The sequence below is a fragment of the Copadichromis virginalis genome, linkage group LG1 (assembly GCF_057382275.1).
Source record: "Copadichromis virginalis isolate Kocher_CV1m ecotype Utaka linkage group LG1, C_Virginalis_male_GT1.1, whole genome shotgun sequence".
Classification (NCBI taxonomy): domain Eukaryota; kingdom Metazoa; phylum Chordata; class Actinopteri; order Cichliformes; family Cichlidae; genus Copadichromis; species Copadichromis virginalis.
Window position 1 is genome coordinate 37934699 of NC_140618.1, and position 19847 is coordinate 37954545.

At 39.2% G+C, this 19847-nt stretch overlaps 1 protein-coding gene across 2 annotated transcripts; it reads left to right on the forward strand.

The window, feature by feature from the left end:
* Nucleotides 1–14113: 14113 nt before the first annotated feature.
* On the forward strand, nucleotides 14114–19493 carry LOC146719217 (beta-1,3-galactosyltransferase 1-like). Of its 2 annotated transcripts, XM_085461751.1 has the most exons (3): nucleotides 14114–14282; nucleotides 14354–15175; nucleotides 16854–19493. In XM_085461751.1, the coding sequence occupies exons 1-3, from the start codon at nucleotides 14272–14274 to the stop codon at nucleotides 16996–16998; spliced, it is 978 nt and encodes a 325-aa protein (XP_085317877.1). In that variant the 5' UTR covers nucleotides 14114–14271; the 3' UTR covers nucleotides 16999–19493. The 2 variants fall into 2 exon arrangements, with proteins under 2 accessions (XP_085317877.1, XP_085317866.1); XM_085461740.1 differs by lacking the exon at nucleotides 16854–19493 and having other exon boundaries at nucleotides 14115–14282; nucleotides 14354–16066.
* The last annotated feature ends 354 nt before the right edge of the window (nucleotides 19494–19847 follow it).

A 19847-nucleotide genomic window follows, 5' to 3' on the forward strand; every position in this document is an offset into this window, starting at 1 on the left:
GGCTGGGCTATATCATACCGTTCACGGTAATACCGGTGTAATGTTGGGCAACGATAGGAAAATGAAATATCGCGATAGAATATGGGTAAAACGCGCATGCGCAGTGCCTTTGTTTACATATGCACATGGCGGCGACGCAGAACGAGAAGAGCGAAAGTGGATCGTTGAATGAAACGGATGAACCAGAACTGGTTTGTAAAAATGCTGCAACTTTAGTGGTGTGGAACTGGTTTAGCTTTCGTCCGTCAGATACACAACAAAGCACTATTTTTGGTAGTGTTTTTTGGAAAATACGGCACACTTAAAATCAATGCTTTGATTTTTCTGAAAGTCGACAGTGCCCCTTATAATCCCGTGTGCTTTATGTATGAATTCTGGTTGTGTTTACTGACCTCGAAACGATTTTATGTACACGGCGCTCAAAAATCTGTCAAACGTTTTAGTACAACTTTGCTAAGCTACGAAGCCGCACCGCTTGATGGATTGTCGGAGCATTACGGCTATCGTAGGCAGGAGCCTCGCGGAGTGATACGTACTGTGCTTCAACATAATATTACCGTATTGTGTGTGTATAACCTCTTTTTAAGTTTTGTGGATATTATACATGGTTATGCTATCGACCAGTTTCCACTGGAAATGCCTTTTGGTTAAACTGTCAGCAAGGAATTTGCATTTGCACTGTTAAATTTTTATATAACTTTAATGCACATAAACAGCTGCTTGTTTAAGTGAAAATACATGATGCGTTTTTGCACTAATAAAGTTGTGGAGTCATAAAGTATTTTGTCTCGTGTCAATTATGTCGTCACTAGACAATATAATCGCAAATTTTCAAATGTATATCGTAATAAATATTTTTGGTGATATTGCCCTCCTCTAGCTGCTTCCTCAGCCTAGCCAGTAGTCCAGCCCTGCAGCCTCGCTTTTGTTTCCTCTCTCTTCACCATCCGCGTCGCCTGTTCGACCCGACAACAATCCATGGAGATCCCGTTGGTCTCGCTATCTTGTCCGGAATGTTGTGTGTGCGATGAAAGTCTCAGGAGATGGTCATGTTCATTTGGGAACCGATGTCCAATATGTCCAGACAACTGTAACGTCCAGTAGTGTAGGTAGACGAACGTACAATACACGATAAACACACAAATAGACAAAAATAGCACAAATAGGGAGAGCTGCTGTAAGCTGCTGCATCTGTGCGTGCCACCATTACGCAGACGCTGACCTGAGGGCATCCTTCTGGAGGTCAATCACCTCCAGATTCACAAACAGCTTCTTCCTCTGGGCCATTCAGAATAAACACTATCCCACCCCTGCCCACCAACCTCACCAATCTGAGCCACGATCTGAGTAAGCCCCATCACTCAGACCACTCTCACACGGACTTCGAGACTTTTCCTTGTATTGTTTACAAGCACTTTGCAACCTGTTTACCAATGTGTGCCTTTCACTGATAAACATTACTCTGCCTCAGAAAATGTATATATTCCAAATGAAACTGAACAAAGTCAACAAATTTGAAATTTGTTTTCTGTTTTGCTTAAGGTGACACAGTGAATGGGGTTTGTATCTCCATGTGTTTACAACAGGTATACTTCATGCAAATAACAAGAACACTAACTGTGTTAGCTGGAGAGGAAACGCTAAATAAAGCTAGTTGTAGCCACATAATTAACAATCATAACTGACTTTAAGGTTTAAATCTTGTTGATCTTGATTTAAAATAACATTTACAAAGAAAGAAAAGTAAAAACCTTTTAAATAGGTATCTTACTTCTGTCTGCAGGGTTTTCTCTTATTATTATATCCAACTTGCACAGCTCAAACTATGTACGTATTCTTATGTGTGTCTATGTGTATGTGTGTGTGTGTGTGTGTGTACTAGAGATGGACATTTTTTATGTCCGATACAGATACCGATATCATAAATTTGGATATCTGCCGATACCTATATGAATCCGATATAGTGTAGTTTTTAATCAATAAAACTGTTTTTTTAATATATTGCTGCATTTTGTGTAAGTTCATACTCAAGTTTAAACCCCCCCACTAAACCCCACTGTGCTTCCACAGGCCCTGCTGGTTTAGAGACTTATTCCCGTTAACGAAGCAAGACGAACAGCAATCGATCGATTTTACTTGCTAGCAAGGGAGGCTGGTCGGAACCAGGCTCTTGGAGCTGAGTGCGCCTCACCTGTTTCCTAGCCAACTTCAAATAAACAGCCTTCCTTGCAGCCTTTTTATTGAATACAGTTACAGTTTACACAGGCACCACTAGAGATGGCACGATACCACTTTTTTCATGTCTGATACAGATACCGATATCATAAATTTGGATATCTGCCGATACCGATATGAATCTGATATAGTGTATTTTTTAATCAATAAAACTGTTTTTTTTATATATTGCTGCATTTTGTATAAGTTCATGCTCAAGTTTAAATAAACAACAACACTAAAGCTATTCTGTTATATCTGTATGTAAAAAATACACTGCACCCAAAATATTTCATAGTTCAACAATACTGATCAATCTAATAAACTTAAACCTACACCATCCTCCCTATTCTGGTTTTTATTAATATTAAGCAACCTAACTAATAGGGTTGCAAACTCCCAGCAAAAAAAAAAAAAAAATAGGGAACCACCCCCCACCCTCCACCTCATGATGCTTAATCGACGTAATCAACTTTAATTTGATGCAGTGTGAAAAAAAATGCACAGAAATCAAATATTTTTCAAGAATAATTAAATAGATTCAACATCTTTCTTCAACAAAATTACAGACTGCACAGATGGAAAAAGTACTATAGCTTACTAGGGTATATTAGACTTAACAGTTACTATATACAGTAACGGACTTCTATACCTTTTACATGAGATTAAAACTTTGGGTGTAAGATTCAGATAATTATTTAATAAAAGCTAGACATTTTAAATGAGAATAAGAAAGAAACGTATGTCTTTGTGCCCCCTTTTCCTGTTCATGCCCTATCGGCCCCCCTGGCTAAACTTTGCTAGATCCGCCCCTGCACAGTTACCAGCCGTCAGTTACGTAGAAAAGGATCCTGGTGTACAAAGTAATATTAACCTCCTAGGACCTGGCGTCCACATATGTGGAAATCACATTTTGGGTTATTTAGACCAAAATACTGAATTTTGCTGTACAAGGGCCTGATATCCACTTACAAGGACATTATGCTGCTACTGTTCTGTCAAAATTTTAAACAAATATCTGGCACTCAATTTTCATAGAAACAAAAATTAGGTAAAAAAAAAAAAAAATCTAAAATTCTGTTTTTACATTCATTGGGCCCCAATATGTCCAAATATCAAACAGAAATGAAAAATGCATGCCGTGGAAGAGTTCGGGTCTTAGGATGTTAAATAAATTCTAACAACAGTGTCACGGTTCTGGGTCGGTTCTACCCAGCATTTTGAGTTCCTTATGTTTTGGTTTATTTTGCATCTTGGAGTGCTTTGGGGTTGTCTGGTGTTTCTTGATTATTTGTGATTTGTTAGTTACTATTTGAATTCTATGTTCTGTTTATTCAGGTTTAAGGAATTGTTGCCTATTGTTTGAGTTGCGTATTACTAGAGTTCCATGTTTCTGTTTACTCGTGGTTTAGGATTTGTGTTCTCATGTTTTGTGTGGGTTCAGTTCCATGTGTCATTTTCTGCCTGTCTGTCTGTCGAGTCTGCGTCTTTGTGTAGTGATCTCTTGTTTCCTGTTTTATTGTGAAGGTCTGCATCTCATGTGAGTGTGTTCAGTTTGCCTCCCTTGTCTCGTCTCGTTAATTACTCCCAGCTGTGTCCACGACCTGTGTGTAATCTCCCTGTGTTTCTCTGTGTGTATTTAAGTCATGTCTTCTGTCTTTGTAGTTGCTGGTCTGTCTGTGTATCCACCCTGCGTTGTCTGTGTGTTTCCCTGCTGTCAACCGTCAACCGCGTCTGCTCGCTCTCATTCATGTTCAGGTTCGTGTTTTGTAGTCAGTTTGTTCCCAGTATTGTTATTTTGTGTTTAATAAACCACCCTCACACCTTTACAAGTGCCTGTGTTTGGATCCTCCTTTATTTCTCCACACGGCTCACTCGCCGTGACAAACAGCTTATCACGCTTAAACGTGCTGCTGTTGTTCAGCCGCTGGTTTCCGCTTTCTGGTGTGAAGCGGGCAAAATAGAAATGACTAAAAACATGCTGTGAAGTTGAAGATTTATTAGGCTCTGTTTTGAGTTTTTTCAAAAAAGAATTGACATCATATAAGAAAAAAAAAATATCACATATTCAGGACACCTTAAACTAGATTTTTAATTAAGCAGCAAGACAGAACAAAATCAGGGCTGTATCAAGACACGCAGACTAAACCCCAATTCAACGAGACCCAGAACTGATCCGGAATTAAAGCAGGACTACAATGGTTCAAAATCAGGACTACTTAGGATTTAACCAAAACAGAACCAGAATCAAAACTAGATGATAGTAGCACTAAAAATCATCATAGACCTGGGCCCTATTTCAGGAAGCCGGTTTAGTGCAAACTCTGAGTAAGTATTAGAGATGGACCGATCCGATATTACGTATCGGTATCGGTCTGATACTGACCTAAATTACTGGATCGGATATCGGAGAAAAATAAAAAATGTAATCCGATTCATTAAATATCACGAAAGCACCTCACAAAACTTGCAACACGCCGTAACTCACCTCAGAACGTTAGCACGTCGGAGTAGTATGCATCACGTGATAGAGCGGCTGTGGCATGCGGGACCTGTCGGTGGTCTGGATAGCATTTGGAGCTTCGCTAGCAACCCGGCATTTCATCTCCGACAAAGTTATCCCGAGAGAAGTAAAGCAAGTGTGTAAGTCCATCTCTGAATGTTTGTAAAGCATTCCTGCGTTAAGCTTAACAAGCGACTGCCTCTCCTGCTGCTACTTCAATCATGAAACTGCTTAACGATCAGCTGATCGGCTTTTCTGTCGCGAGTCCGTGTCTCTAGTTTGTTTTTGGCCCACTTTGCACCAGAAAGAGGAAACCAGCGGCTGAACAACAGCAGCACGTTTAAGCTTGATAAGCTGTTGTTAGAATGTATTTAATATTACTTTCTACTCCAGGATCTTTTTCTACGTAGCTGACGCTGGTAACTGTGCAGGGGCGGATCTAGCAAAGTTTATCCAGGGGGGCCGATAGGGCATTAACTGGGAAAAGGGGGCACAAAGACATACTTTTCTTTCTTATTCTCATTTAAAATGTCTAGCTTTTAATAAATAATTATCTGACACCCAAAGTTTTAATTTGATGTAAAATGAATAGAAGTCAATTACTGTATATAGTGACTATTAAGTCTAATATATATACCCTAGTAAGCTATAGTACTTTTTCCTTTGGGAAGGTACCATCTGTGCAGTCTGCAATTTTGTTGAAGAAAGATGTTGAATCTATTTAATATTTCTTGAAAAATAATTGATTTCTGTGCAATTTTTTCACACTGCATCAAATTAAGGTTGATTACGTCGATTAAGCATCATGAGGGGTGGTTCCCTATTTTTTATTTATTTATTTTTGTTGTTGCTGGGAGTTGGAACCCTATTAGTTAGGTTGCTTAATATTTATGCTAAGTACTCTTTAAAATACCAGAATAGGGAGGATGGTGTAGGTTTAAGTTTATTAGATTGATCAGTATTGCTGAACTATGAAATATTTTTTTTTGCATATAGGTATAACAGAATAGCTTTAGTGTAGTTGTTGTTTTAAACTTGAGTATGAACTTATACAAAATGCAGCAAGATATTTAAAAAACAGTTTTGTTGATTAAAAAACACTATCGGATTCATATCGGTATCGGCAGATATCCAAATTTATGATATCGGTATCGGACATAAAAAAGTGGTATCGTGCCATCTCTAGTAAGTATACCCTGAGTTAACGAAAACTCTGGGTTTTCGGTTTCACAAAGCGAGTTCAGATTAATTCTGAGTGAGTTACTATGACGACACACTCCGTGAAGCTAACCTGCCCCCTAGCAGGTTTACTTCAACTAACCCTAACTTTCTCCGCCTCTTTGTCGGAAACCTGACTGTAGGAAGTGTCAGATATGGCGTGCTCCTTCCTTGAAGAGCCAGTAGATGTTGAAGCCCAAATTCTCCGCAGAGCTCTCCGCCGGGAGAGAGTGATTAGAGCGCGTTCGGACATTTTATCATTTCCTGATGATCTCCTGTGTGAACGTTACCGTTTTTCAGCACAATCTATAATTTATTTGAATAACATCCTCAGGCCTAATATTGCTCATGTGACACATCGCGGACATTCTCTCAGTTCTGTACATATTATTTGTATTGCACTTCGTTTTTTTGCAAACGGGAACTTTCTGTATAATATTGGTGACGCTGAGCACGTTTCCAAGGCTACCGTCTGTCGGGCAGTCAGGAATGTTACAGTTGCACTGAAACGTCTCCTGTACTCGTTTGTGGTGTTCCCCGTTCATAGACCCACAAGATTTATCAAAGAGGGATTCCACAAAATTGCAGGTATCAGGATGAACGAAACTTAATTCATGATGTGGTGATATTTGAACTACTACTTAAATTTTACATTTATTCCCACGGTTCCCAGGCGTGATTGGCTGTATAGATGGCACTCACATTCCAATCATTGCTCCTTCAGTAAATGAAGGAGACTATGTGAACAGGAAGTCTTTCCACAGCATTAATGTACAGGTACATAGTTCCCTGTAGCATTTCAAACTAACAAATTATTTCATTAAAGTAATGGATGCTAATTTGTGTTCTCTGCACTGTGAAGATCATATGTGATGCTGCCAACATTATCACAAATGTGGAAGCCAACTGCTCAGCCTCTGTGAGTGGTGGTGGTGGTGGTGGAGGACCCCCACCTGTTTTTCGGGCCTCCGCTTTTTTTCTGTTGGCTATAACGGGTCACATTTGAGCATACAGAGTAAACAAATATGTACTTGTAATGTGCTCAGATAATTTCAATAAGTGCTTACAGAGGGGAAATTAATTCAATTCAATTCAATTCAATTTTATTTATATAGCGCCAAATCACAACAAAAGTCGCCTCAAGGCGCTTCATAGATACAGAGAAAAACCCAACAATCATATGACCCCCTATGAGCAAGCACTTTGGCGACAGTGGGAAGGAAAAACTCCCTTTTAACAGGAAGAAACCTCCGGCAGAACCAGGCTCAGGGAGGGGCGGGGCCATCTGCTGCGACCGGTTGGGGTGAGAGAAGGAAGACAGGATAAAAGACATGCTGTGGAAGAGAGACAGAGGTTAATAACAGATATGATTCAATGCAGAGAGGTCTATTAATACATAGTGAGTGAGAAAGGTGACTAGAAAGGAAAAACTCAATGCATCATGGGAATCCCCCGGCAGCCTAAGTCTATTGCAGCATAACTAAGGGAGGATTCAGGATCACCTGGTCCAGCCCTAACTATATGCTTTAACAAAAAGGAAAGTTTGAAGCCTAATCTTGAAAGTAGAGATAGTGTCTGTCTCCCGAATCCAAACTGTAAGCTGGTTCCACAGAAGAGGGGCCTGAAAACTGAAGGCTCTCCCTCCCATTCTACTTTTAAATATTCTAGGAACAACAAGTAGGCCTGCAGAGCGAGAGCGAAGTGCTCTAATAGGGTGATATGGTACTACAAGGTCATTAAGATAAGATGGGGCCTGATTATTTAAGACCTTGTATGTGAGGAGCAGGATTTTGAATTCAATTCTGGATTTAACAGGAAGCCAATGAAGGGAAGCCAAAACAGGAGAAATATGCTCTCTCTTTCTAGTCCCTGTCAGGACTCTTGCTGCAGCATTTTGGATTAGTTGAAGGCTTTTCAGCGAGTTTTTTGGACATCCTGATAATAATGAGTTACAGTAGTCCAGCCTGGAAGTAATAAATGCATGAACTAGTTTTTCAGCGTCACTCTGAGACAGGATATTTCTAATTTTAGAGATGTTGCACAAATGGAAGAACGCAGTCTTACATATTTGTTTAATATGTGCGTTGAAGGACATGTCCTGGTCAAAAATGACTCCAAGGTTCCTCACAGTGTTACTGGAGGCCAAGGTAATGCCATCCAGAGTAAGAATCTGGTTAGATACCATATTTCTAAGATTTTCAGGGCCGAGTACAATAACCTCAGTTTTATCTGAATTAAGAAGCAGAAAGTTAGCGGCCATCCAGGTCTTTATGTCTTTAAGACATTCCTGCAGTCTAACTAATTGGTGTGTGCTATCTGGCTTCATGGACAGATAGAGCTGGGTGTCATCGGCATAACAGTGAAAATGTATGCTATGTCTTCTAATGATGCTGCCTAAGGGAAGCATGTATAATGTAAACAGAATTGGTCCTAGCACTGAACCCTGTGGAACTCCATAATTAACCTCAGAGTGTGAAGAGGACTCTCCATTTACATGCACAAATTGGAGTCTATTAGATAGATATGATACAAACCACTGCAGTGCAGTACCTGTAATACCTACAGCATGTTGTAATCGCTCTAATAGGATATTATGGTCAACAGTATCGAACGCTGCACTGAGGTCTAGCAGGACAAGCACAGAGATGAGTCCACTGTCAGAGGCCATAAGAAGATCATTTGTAACCTTCACTAAAGCTGTTTCTGTGCTGTGATGAGCTCTGAAACCTGACTGAAACTCTTCAAATAAACCATTCCTCTGCAGATGATCTGTTAGCTGTTTGACAACTACTCTTTCAAGGATTTTTGATATGAAAGGAAGGTTGGAGATTGGCCTATAATTAGCTAAGGCTGCTGGGTCTAGAGATGGCTTTTTGAGTAAAGGTTTAACTACAGCCAGCTTGAAGGCCTGTGGTACATAGCCGATTATTAGAGATAGGTTGATCATATTTAAGATCGAAGAATTAATTAATGGCAGGACTTCTTTGAGCAGTTTTGTAGGAATGGGGTCTAAAAGACACGTTGAAGGTTTGGAGGAAGTAATTATTGAAGTTAACTCAGAAAGATCAATTGGAGAAAAAGAGTCTAACTTAACATCAATGGTACTAAGAGTAGCTGTAGATAATATTACATCTGTGGGATGATTACTGGTAATTTTTTCTCTAAATTAATGTACCCTCTAACTGCAATTGATTTACATCGGACAAACAGACCAAGCACTATGGCTCATAATACAATTACACCTTACCTGTTTGGACTATATTTTTATATTTCATTTTTACTTGCTGCCAGGAACGTTTGGGGCCTGTTGGGTTGCACCTGTGCTCAAATCACATCACAAAATCAAATGTATAAAATAAAAAATAAAATAAAATATAATAAAATAACGTGTTAAATGGGTGTAAATCCCTAGATCAATGTTTAAATTAACACTCACGCATTGACTCTGTCGGCTATGTTTTGCCATGCATGCTCCCTTTCTTTTGCAGCTGAGGCTGTGTTACTTTTTTTCCGCGGAATTTGCATGTTATCGGCATATGCTGCCATCAGAATTTTGGCCTCAAGCGCTGTAAGATACATTGACCGCGCCTTCTTTCCCTCCGTCTCCATGGTGACTCGCTTAATCTGTGCTCCACTAATCAGGGCTTTATGTATCCTCGTGCGCGCGCTTAACTTGGGGTTAAAGCAACTCCGCGTTGACTGAACTAATTGTTATCAGCCTTTCTGAAACCGAATACTCCGAGTTGGACAGTTCGGGGTTACTCAACCCTGAGTATCGTTTTTCACTCTGAGTTTTCTAAACCGGCTTCCTTAAATAGGGCCCTGCACTACACTGACAACACCTCTTTATTGTGGTAACATGAGACTGTATCTTCGAGGCTTGAGTTTTGCGAACCTATCAATGACATTTTCAGGGTCAATATTATTCAAGTATTCCTTTTCCATAGATAATTTGTATAAAATGTCTGGCTCCGCCTTTGGTCAAGTGATCAGTTTGATATCTTTCGTGATACACCGGCATATTTATGTCTGTGAAGGTTCTCAGTCATCCAGGTCATCTTAGTCAAAGGAGCTTGCAAAGAAAAGCGTCTGGACTTCTTTAAGTTGCTTGAAGACGTTTCACCTCTCATCCGAGAAGCTTCTTCAGTTCTAAGGTCAAATGGTGGAGAGTCCCAGATATAAACCTAGTGGGAGTGTCCCCCCCACAGAGGGACAAAAGGACCCCCTGATGAGGACACTCTTTCGAGGATGCCAATGTTCACATTTTGGACAGAGAGGACAGATGGTTTGAAAGAGGAGTGAAAGAAGCCATCTATGTCCACTGTGAGCGACCATCTTTGAACAGAGGCGGGGGTTTACGACACCAACTCTCTGCCATCTATAATCCAGTTTTGAGTTCCCTTCCCAGACGCCTTAACGCCCACTCACATCCTGGGCCATCTGACCTCAGGAATTCGCATGATAAGGTGGGGCCAGGTTTCACAATGAACTCACCTGAAACTCTGGCTGATTGGGACCCACACCCAGTTTCACACCTTGGCTCAGGCGATTAGAGGATCATCAGGGGTTCCTTTTGTCCCTCTGTGGGGGGATTCACCCACTAGGTTTATATCTGGGACTCTCCACCATTTGACCTTAGAACTGAAGAAGCTTCTCGGATGAGAGGTGAAACGTCTTCAAGTAACTTAAAGAAGTCCAGACGCTTTTCTTTCCAAGCTCCTTAGACCGGCATATTTACATTATTTGAACAGTATGAATGATTTGCTTTGGTACCTTGTCGAACTTAAGCTCTCCTCTGTCTGCCTGTCTGCATTTCTCCTACAACAAACTCCTGCACAAGCTGATATCCTCGTGTCATGCTGTTCCCACATCATCATAATAAATGTTGTTCCAGGTTCAACATTGCAAGTGACCAATCACATTGTTATCACTCATACTTTTGTGACTTCGGAAAAAAAAAAACACTTTAAAAAATAATCTACTTAACTTGTGAGAAACCGCCTCTGCCTGCCGATCCAGTTACTCACCCCCTCCCTTCCTGTGCTGAATCATAGCATGAACGAATCACTCACTCACCCCCTCCCTCCTGGCTCACAGTTTCTTCTTCTTCTTCCTGGTTAGCAACCAATGTTAAGATGCCTTACCGCCCCCTGGTTCACAGCTCAGTGGACATTTAGATGAGAAAATATGTCTTGATGCATTCTCAATCATCCAGGAAAGTAAATCTCCAAAAGTTGATTCTGTTCATCTGGACGTAGCGTTTTGTGGGAGAAACGTTTCGTCACTCATCCAATCACTTCAGTCTCAGCTGACTGCAGGTTTCAATCTTATAAACAGTACATTTGCATTAATGACTGAAACCAGCCCACTGAAGGAACAATGGGCTGGGAGGTCAGTTCCTTAATCTTAATTATGCAAATTTTTATGACCATTGATCAACAACCACTGACCAAAACCCACTGATCAAAGGCCATGAATACCATTCACAGAGAGTTGAGGAATGGCTGCCTTTTACCCACTATGAAGTGGTTTGATTACATTAGACTTGCTGTACTTCTCTTTATGCAGCTGCGTTGCATATTCTTGCTTCTGTATTTCAGTCTCAGTGTTATAAAAAAAGTACAAAAGTTTATTTTCAGGTACTGCTCAGCTTTGAAAGTCTTTGTAGCGGGGCGTGGCTTGCGGTGCCGTGCAGGGAAGGTGAACGCACCTGCACGGCATCCACTAGGGCTGTGCGATATGACCAAAATCTCATATCCCGATATAAAACATCTATCATCTGATAACGATATAAATCACAAAAATGTAACATTTTCTATAAATTTTGTGAATCTCGGGTTGCTGAAGTGTTTCCAGCTGGGCGTCGTGTACCTGGAGTCGAGTGTTTTAACCGATGCATGAATTTACACATTTTTAGACATAGGTTATATCGGCTGCTGTTTCCTTTGTGAGTATTTATTACACGGTGTGCTGCGGGGAAAGCCTGTTCTAACGTTTGAGTCTAAGGTTTATTTTTTAGCACCTGACTGCTCCTGTTTGCTTCTCATCCATAAATACTCTGCATACTTTTTCATGTGATTCCATTTATTACGAAGTCTAAACAGGATCTTGAGCTTTATTGTGAAAGGTTTATGTGGAAAAGAAACAAGCGGACATGCGATGGTTTTACCGTGGTTGTTGCTAACGACAACGCATAAAAACAAGAGCTTGTCTATCTGTAGTATGGTTATATTAAATATAAGAGAAATAGAGAACTTTAATAAATTAATATAGCCACTACAGTGACCATCAAAATGATGAGAAAATATTGCCGTAAACAGTTTATTTTGCGACACCACAAAACAAACGATAGCGTAAAATGAAACGATAGACGTTTTTATATCATCATATATCTATCGTTATATCGAACACCCCTAGCATCCACAATCATGCCCTGCCGACTTAAACATGGGTCCTGCAGTGGGGGGGTTGTTGTCAGTGTGTGTGGCTGGCAGCGAGAGAGAGCTGCAGCTAACAGTGTGTGAACAACCAACCATTAATAAAGAGATGCTGCAAAGCATGAACGGTCTGCTGTGGGTTTGTTACAGTCTTTTTATGCCCACTTTCACACATACACCGTTTTACTTCCTCCGCTGCACTTCCACATTAGTTTCCTATTTATGCCTCACCCGAGTGAAGTTGCCCCCCCACCTTCTTCAAAACAAACAAAATTGATGTCAAACGTTTGTGCAGCAAAAATGTCATTTGTGCTGCTTTGTTTTTAAGATGTTAATAAAAGTTTCTAGAGGTCTTCCAAGGTCAACCAGCCCCTTTCTTTACCGTGAAAAGGTTGTGAAACATAAACCAGAATTCGGATATTTTTTTTTATCATAATCACACTCTTTAACCCTTTGAAACCTGAAACATGAAATAACTGCCAGAAATCTTTCATTTTTTTGATAATAGAGTGTTTGTTGAACCTTTAGACAAAATCTATAAGAATATATCAAATTTTAATATATTTATATATATATCTGTATCACATTTGCTACATAAGCCATATTTTTGCAATTTAGTCATTAAAAATGTGTGATCTAATTTAAATCATTTGTTGAGGGCAAAAAAAAGTCACACTGATGATGTAGAAGTCTCAAAAACTCACAAAAAAACCACGCTGGGCTTTAAAGGGTTAAAGTAAAAAACTAGGTTAACTTATAATAGTTAACCTAAACTATGCATTCTGTCGGAGAAACTTTATTTGCAAAATACAAAACTATCAGAATAATGTGGGCAAACTGGATACATGGACCTGTCAAGCCTCTCAAGTTTAATACAATAACTCCAAAATAATAGCTAGTTTATCATAAACCAGCACAAACATAGCAGTTGACTGACAGAAATTTTGTTAATGTGGGGCGGTGGCTGGTTGACCTTTTGACCTTTAGTCTTTCATTAATATCTTTAAAACAAAAGCAGCACAAAAGTTTGACATCAATTTTGTTTGATTGATTGACCTTTAGACTGAATGCCTTATATGGTTCACATTCAGAAAACAGACACATTACAACACACTGACATTAACATTTTAAAGAGAACAGTATAGTTGTTGCCTGCAGCAAGGTCAAGTGTACAGAAAACTGACTGACTGATGCTTGGGTATAAAAGGATCCAGATTCTGATCCAGCCCTGTGTACAACAGTGCATTGGAGATGAACCTGCCTGAACCTGCCTGGGTATCATTGACTTGCTGAGATTTTATCAGTGTGTAACAGAGCTGTGGGACGAGCCTTTTTAAGGTCGAATGTGTGTAAGAGTGGGTGGGGTTTACTGTGACACAACAACAAACCTATTTAAGCACAGCTGACCACACGGTGACTCTCCGTGGTATCATTCTGTATGCTCAGTGTGGGTTTTTTTTTTTTTTTTATCAATGCACTCATTTGATAAATGCATGGTTACAGCTGTCCTCTTATCAGACACTATGTGTGTCTGTTAAAGCAACAGAGTGCAAGTATATGAGTTGTGTAGAAATCGTCTGTAAACTGTAGGTACAGCAAATGTCTATTTTCTCTAAACAACTGAGGTGTGTAAAACTGGTTTGGTGGGCCAATTTCAGTAGAAAAGGCGTTCCCATAGCCTCTGGAAATGTTGGAACCTTTCATTGGTAAAGTAAACAGGGGGCGGAGAAAACAAAGGTGTGGCTCCCTTACAGGGAAAAGTAAGTCATAAGTTCATTCCTTGTCTTCTCTTTACAGCAAAATTCCTAAAGCGCCAGCAAGAACTTGTCAGTGGAATTACATCGTCTTTTTTTCTCCTGTTATCTGGAGAAGAAAAAAAATCCACATTTGTAGACGAAGATGAAACAAAGGTCTGTACGCTACTTAAGTGCTATTTTCTGTTTTCATGTGCATAATCTCAATGGCTTTTCTCTCCTCTTAGGCAGGAAATGGCGGATGATCAGAGCAGAAGTTGGTTTAGGATATCCAGGACTCGGTATTTCGCCATTATTCTGGTAATTGGGGGTGTGTTCTTTATTTACAGCATAAGGGAAATAACCCCAGACTGGAACCCCAAAAAGTGGATGGAAAATCAGTCGTCAAACTTGTGGACTATTTTAGAACGGCAGAAACAAAAAATAATCTCTCTCCACTCTGTGGTTAACGACAGCTCATCAACACATCCTCGAACTAATAATATGACATCGGCACCAGAAGTGAAGACAGAAACTGCAGCGGTCGCTCCTCATGTTTCTCCTGGACCATATTTAGTCGAATACCCTTATGAGTACCACTTCATCATAAATGAGCCACAAAAGTGTGAGCGGGAAAAACCTTTTGTGGTTCTGATGGTTCCCGTAGCACCAAACAATAGGCGAGACCGTGACATCATCCGCAGCACCTGGGGGAACGACAGGGTTGTGCAGGGCAAAGTGGTGACGCTCTTCTTTTTACTGGGGCTAGAGACGGGGCCAGGAGCAGAGCAGGTCCAACAGCAGATGCTTCAGGAGAGCAACAAGTATCACGACCTGATCCAGAGCAACTTTGTGGACTGCTACAAGAATCTCACCATTAAGACCATGGTAATTCTGGAGTGGCTGACTGCGCACTGCTCCGGTGCTTCTTATGCCATGAAGATTGACTCAGACATGTTTCTGAATGTGCACAATCTTGTCAATATGCTCTTGAATGCTCAAAAAACCAACTACATGACTGGACTTGTGACGGGATGGGGTACAGTACTGAGAGATCCAAGCTCTAAGTGGTACGTACCATCTGACATTTATGCACCAGCTTTCTACCCTGTCTATGCTCTGGGCCTGGGCTACATTATGTCTTTAGACCTCCCTAAAAAGCTCACTGAGGCATCCAGACATGTTAAAGCACTTTACATTGAGGATGTGTATTTAGGGATGTTAATGCACCACCTGGGCATCTCTCCCACTTACCCCCCAAGCGGTGATTACTTCCATGTTTTTCCTTTGGCATATAACCGATGTCACTTCTCCCGTATAGTAGCCACCACAACTCATCCATTCACTAACCGTGTGGACATTTGGAAAGATTTAAAAAAACCAGGCCCCTGCTGATCTAAGAGAACATAAACAAAGGCTGTATGTTGGAAAATTTTATACTTCCTTTTTTAACTTCCCCCATCTTAAATGTCATTAAAACCTAACCGATGTTGTGCCACTCCATAACTACACACTGTTTTATGCATGAAATACAGTTTATTATTTGTACCATCCGTGTAGCTGACATCTCAGCACAAGTTTTCTATAGATAAAAAAAATACTGAAAACATGAAGCTAGCAAAAGAGAAAAAAAGAAGAAAAAGCAGACACTGATATTTCCATGATAACAATGTCGATGTTAACAGGATCAATGTAGGAAAAAAAGACTCTACAGTCTAATGGACTTTAGTTAATGTGACTTTTGTCTCTTATTTGGTAAATAAGTTACATTATAAATACTCATGGAGAGACTCAGCACTAACCTGCACTGTGTAAAGTTTGTAAAGTGAATCATTGCAATTATCTATATTATTATCGTATATGTGTTATAAACACAATATTGCTGATTTATTTTAAAATATCACAGTACTAAAGTTATTGAAAAATACTATTAAACATTAATAGGAAATTTTTTAAGATGACTCTGTGTGTGTATATGTGTGTGTGTGTGTGTGTGTATATATATATATATATATATATATATATATATATATATATATAAGTATGACTTTGTGCATAATTGTGAGACTCCCTCTTTATAAATTACAAGTTCTGTCAGATCAGGCAGTCACATCTGTTCGTACGATGTTATGAAGCCTGAGCATGTTATCGAGTTACAGACCAACCTTTGTGGCTTCACATTGTATTAAAGGGACATTTTGTAACAGGTCAATATATGATATGATTTGTAGCTAAGAAGATGAAAACACATGATCACAACAAATCACAAGAAAACTATAATAAGCATTAACTGTTGACGTTTGCTGGGCATTCTGCTGTGGAGAAAATGAGTTCAGACATGAATTTCCTCATGTTGCATGTAGAACTGCACTGAAAAAAAAGCAGTTGTATTAGCATGAAAAACATGCACATCTCATGTTTATTTGACACCACTTAGCTACCTAATGTTAAACCAACATAATTATGCAATTTGAATACTAATTTCTACTATTATATCTGTTAAACTGGTATTTAACATGTTTGCAATTTATGAGATCTTATTAATCTCAAACAACACTGACATATTTGACATTTGGAAATTGAATTTCCCAGAGGAACCCACCTGAGGGATTAATAAAGTTCTATCTAATCTAATCTATTACATGCATTTTGTAAATCCTTATATATCCTTATATTTACTAAAAACATCTAAGATATAAATCTTAAACATTTTTTAAATTTTTTTTTATTTAACCTTTATTTAACCAGGAATGTCCCGTTGAGATCAAAAACCTCTTTTTCAAGGGAGTCCTGGCCAAGAGGCAGCACATTTCAAAACAAATATATACGAACAAACAAAGTTAAAATTACACAAAACAATTACACATTATTGAGGCAGTCTGTAGGCCTTTGAGTTTAGTTTTTAAAAACATTTAAAGACATTATAAAAACAGTAAGTACCAAGTATCTATGTTTAAATACAATCCTAAAATAAGCAGCTAGAGAAGCCAGATTTTGGTCCTTGGTTCCTTTGTTGATTATGTTAGTTCCCTTTTTTGCCAACGCTCTCCTCGTCTTTGTCTTTTGTCTTCCGTGTGAAGTCCATCTGTCATTGTGTGTCTTTCCTGCCTGTCTGCATTGATGGTCTCTTGTTTCATGTGCATTCAATACTTATTTTATCTGCCGTATTTGTACTGTCTCGGTCTCCCTTTACTTTTTGTCAGAGCCTGTTCTACCAGAGGTTTCTTCCTGTTAAAAGGAAGTTTTTGCTTCTCACTGCCAGGCGCTTGGTAATTTTAGGCCATTTTATTGATAGGGTTTTCTTACAAAGTAAAGGAAATACTTTGTATCAATAGGTAACTTCACATCTGAGCAGACAAGTATCACATGTGGAGTTCCCCAAGGTTCCATCTTGGGACCCCTTCTGTTTAACATTTACATGCTCCCACTGGCACAGATTATAAAGAACAACAAAATAAACTACCACAGCTATGCAAATGACACACAAATATATATCACAATGTCACCAGGAGACCGAGGCCCTGTACAGGCTCTTGGTAAATGCATTGAGGAAATTAATGACTGGTTGTGCCACAATTTTCTCCAGCTAAACAAAAACAAAACTGAGGTAATAGTCTTTGGCGCCAAAGAAAAACGATTACAGGTCACCAGAGAACTTCAATCTATACACCTAAAAACCACAAACCAGGCGAGAAATTTGGGTGTAGTGATGGATGCAGACCTAAACTTAGAAAAACACATTAAGACAATAACAAAGTCAGCTTACTATCACCTCAAGAATATATCAAGGATAAAAGATCTGATGTCTCAACAGGACCTGGAAAAACTAGTCCATGCATTCATCTTTAGTAGGCTTGGTTACTGTAACAGCATCTTTACAGGTCTACCTAAAAAATCAGTCAGACAACTACAGCTCATTCAGAACTCTGCTGCTCGAGTCCTCACTAAGACCAAAAAAGTGGACCACATCAGTCCAGCTCTGAGGTCTTTATACTGGCTGCCTGTCCGTCAGAGGATAGACTTTAAAGTTCTGATGCTGGTCTATAAAGCTCTGAATGGTTTAGGACCAAAATACATCAGTGACCTCCTGACCCAGTATGAACCTTCCAGATCCCTCAGGTCATCTGGATCCGGTCTTTTATCAGTTCCCAGAGTCAGAACCAGACACGGAGAAGCTGCATTCAGCTTTTATGCTCCTTATATCTGGAACAAACTCCCAGAAAGCCTCAGATCAGCTGAAACACTCAGTTTATTTAAATCCAGGTTGAAGACTCACCTGTTCTCAGCTGCATTTGAATAAAGCACCAAATCCACACTTTTAAGCTTAAATTTCAAAACTTACATTTAACTACTGATTTTATCTATTGTTCTGATTTTATCTGTTTTGATTTTATATACTGTTTTGTTTGTTTGTTAATTAGTTTGTTTGTTTGCTTGTTTTAATCAATTTTAAATCATGCTTTTTATTAGTTTTTGTTTCTAATGTCTCTGTAAAGCACTTTGAATCACCTTGTTGTTGAATTGTGCTATACAAATAAACTTGCCTTGCCTTGCCTTGCCTTGCCTAAAGCACCTTAAAGAGACTGTTGTTGTGATTTGGTCCTATGTAAATAAATCTTGAATCGAATGTGAAGCATTCAGCCATTACATGATTATATACATGTTGGAAAAGCTTCTTTTGCTTATGTTTTGTCTCTGACTGTCACCTACAAAGACATAATGGCAGACGTGGTAACTGTCATGTAATAGTGGTTACACTAAATGTTATGGTGGCAATGTTCATTGTCTGTTGTTGTCACTTCAGTTGTTGAAGGCACTTTCATACTTTTATGAAGTTGCTCAAAGTCCATCTTCCAGCAGGGTAATATAACTTTAACTGGTGCACTATGTAAATGTGTTGCAACACTATTTGTCTACATTTATAACTTCTATGAAAACATGTTGTTCTAACATTACCACTTAACAGCTCCTTAGAGTCCACTGAATATCTACAGCAACTTTATGTCATGCAGTTACTGATCATCACTAAGTGAACTGTGAAGTAAAGCTGTTCATGAAGGGACAGAAAAAGTCATTTTGAAAAGCTTACATTGGTCAAATGTGATGGATGTAAAAATGAAAATCTTTGTTGTTTAAGGCAGACACACTGTGGACTGAATACTGTGACAAAAGCTGTTGAACCTCAGGATTAACTGTGCTTGCAATAAATAACCGATACATCTGTTGTTAAAGAAATGTGTCTGGTATATATATTTATGTATTTTTTAATGCATGTGTATATTTGTGTCTATGAAGTTCCTACAGTTGCTAAATACTAAATCTTACAGCCTTGAATGTATTCTGTAATGTTTGTAATGTTTTTACTAAAATGCTGCAACAACCTTTGGATTCATGGCTTTGAATATCCCTTTTCTTTTCCAGTACAACAAGACTTTAAAACACATATATAAACACAGATAGCCACTGGTTATCTAAGCTTAAACCCTTTGATAAGTTCCTTCATTAAAACACTGCAAAATATGTTTTGCCTGAACGAAATCTCAGTGTTTGGCCTCGTGTGTCAAACTAACTCGTGTCGCTCCAATCTGTGATTAACTAGATAACATTGACTGATATGACCAGTTAAGACACGTTGTAACTTGTTGATGGTATACCACATAGTACTACAGGTGTGCTCACCTGAAGTAAACATCTTCATACATGAAACTGAGAAAGTGTTTGGAGAATCCAGGCGTAAGAATA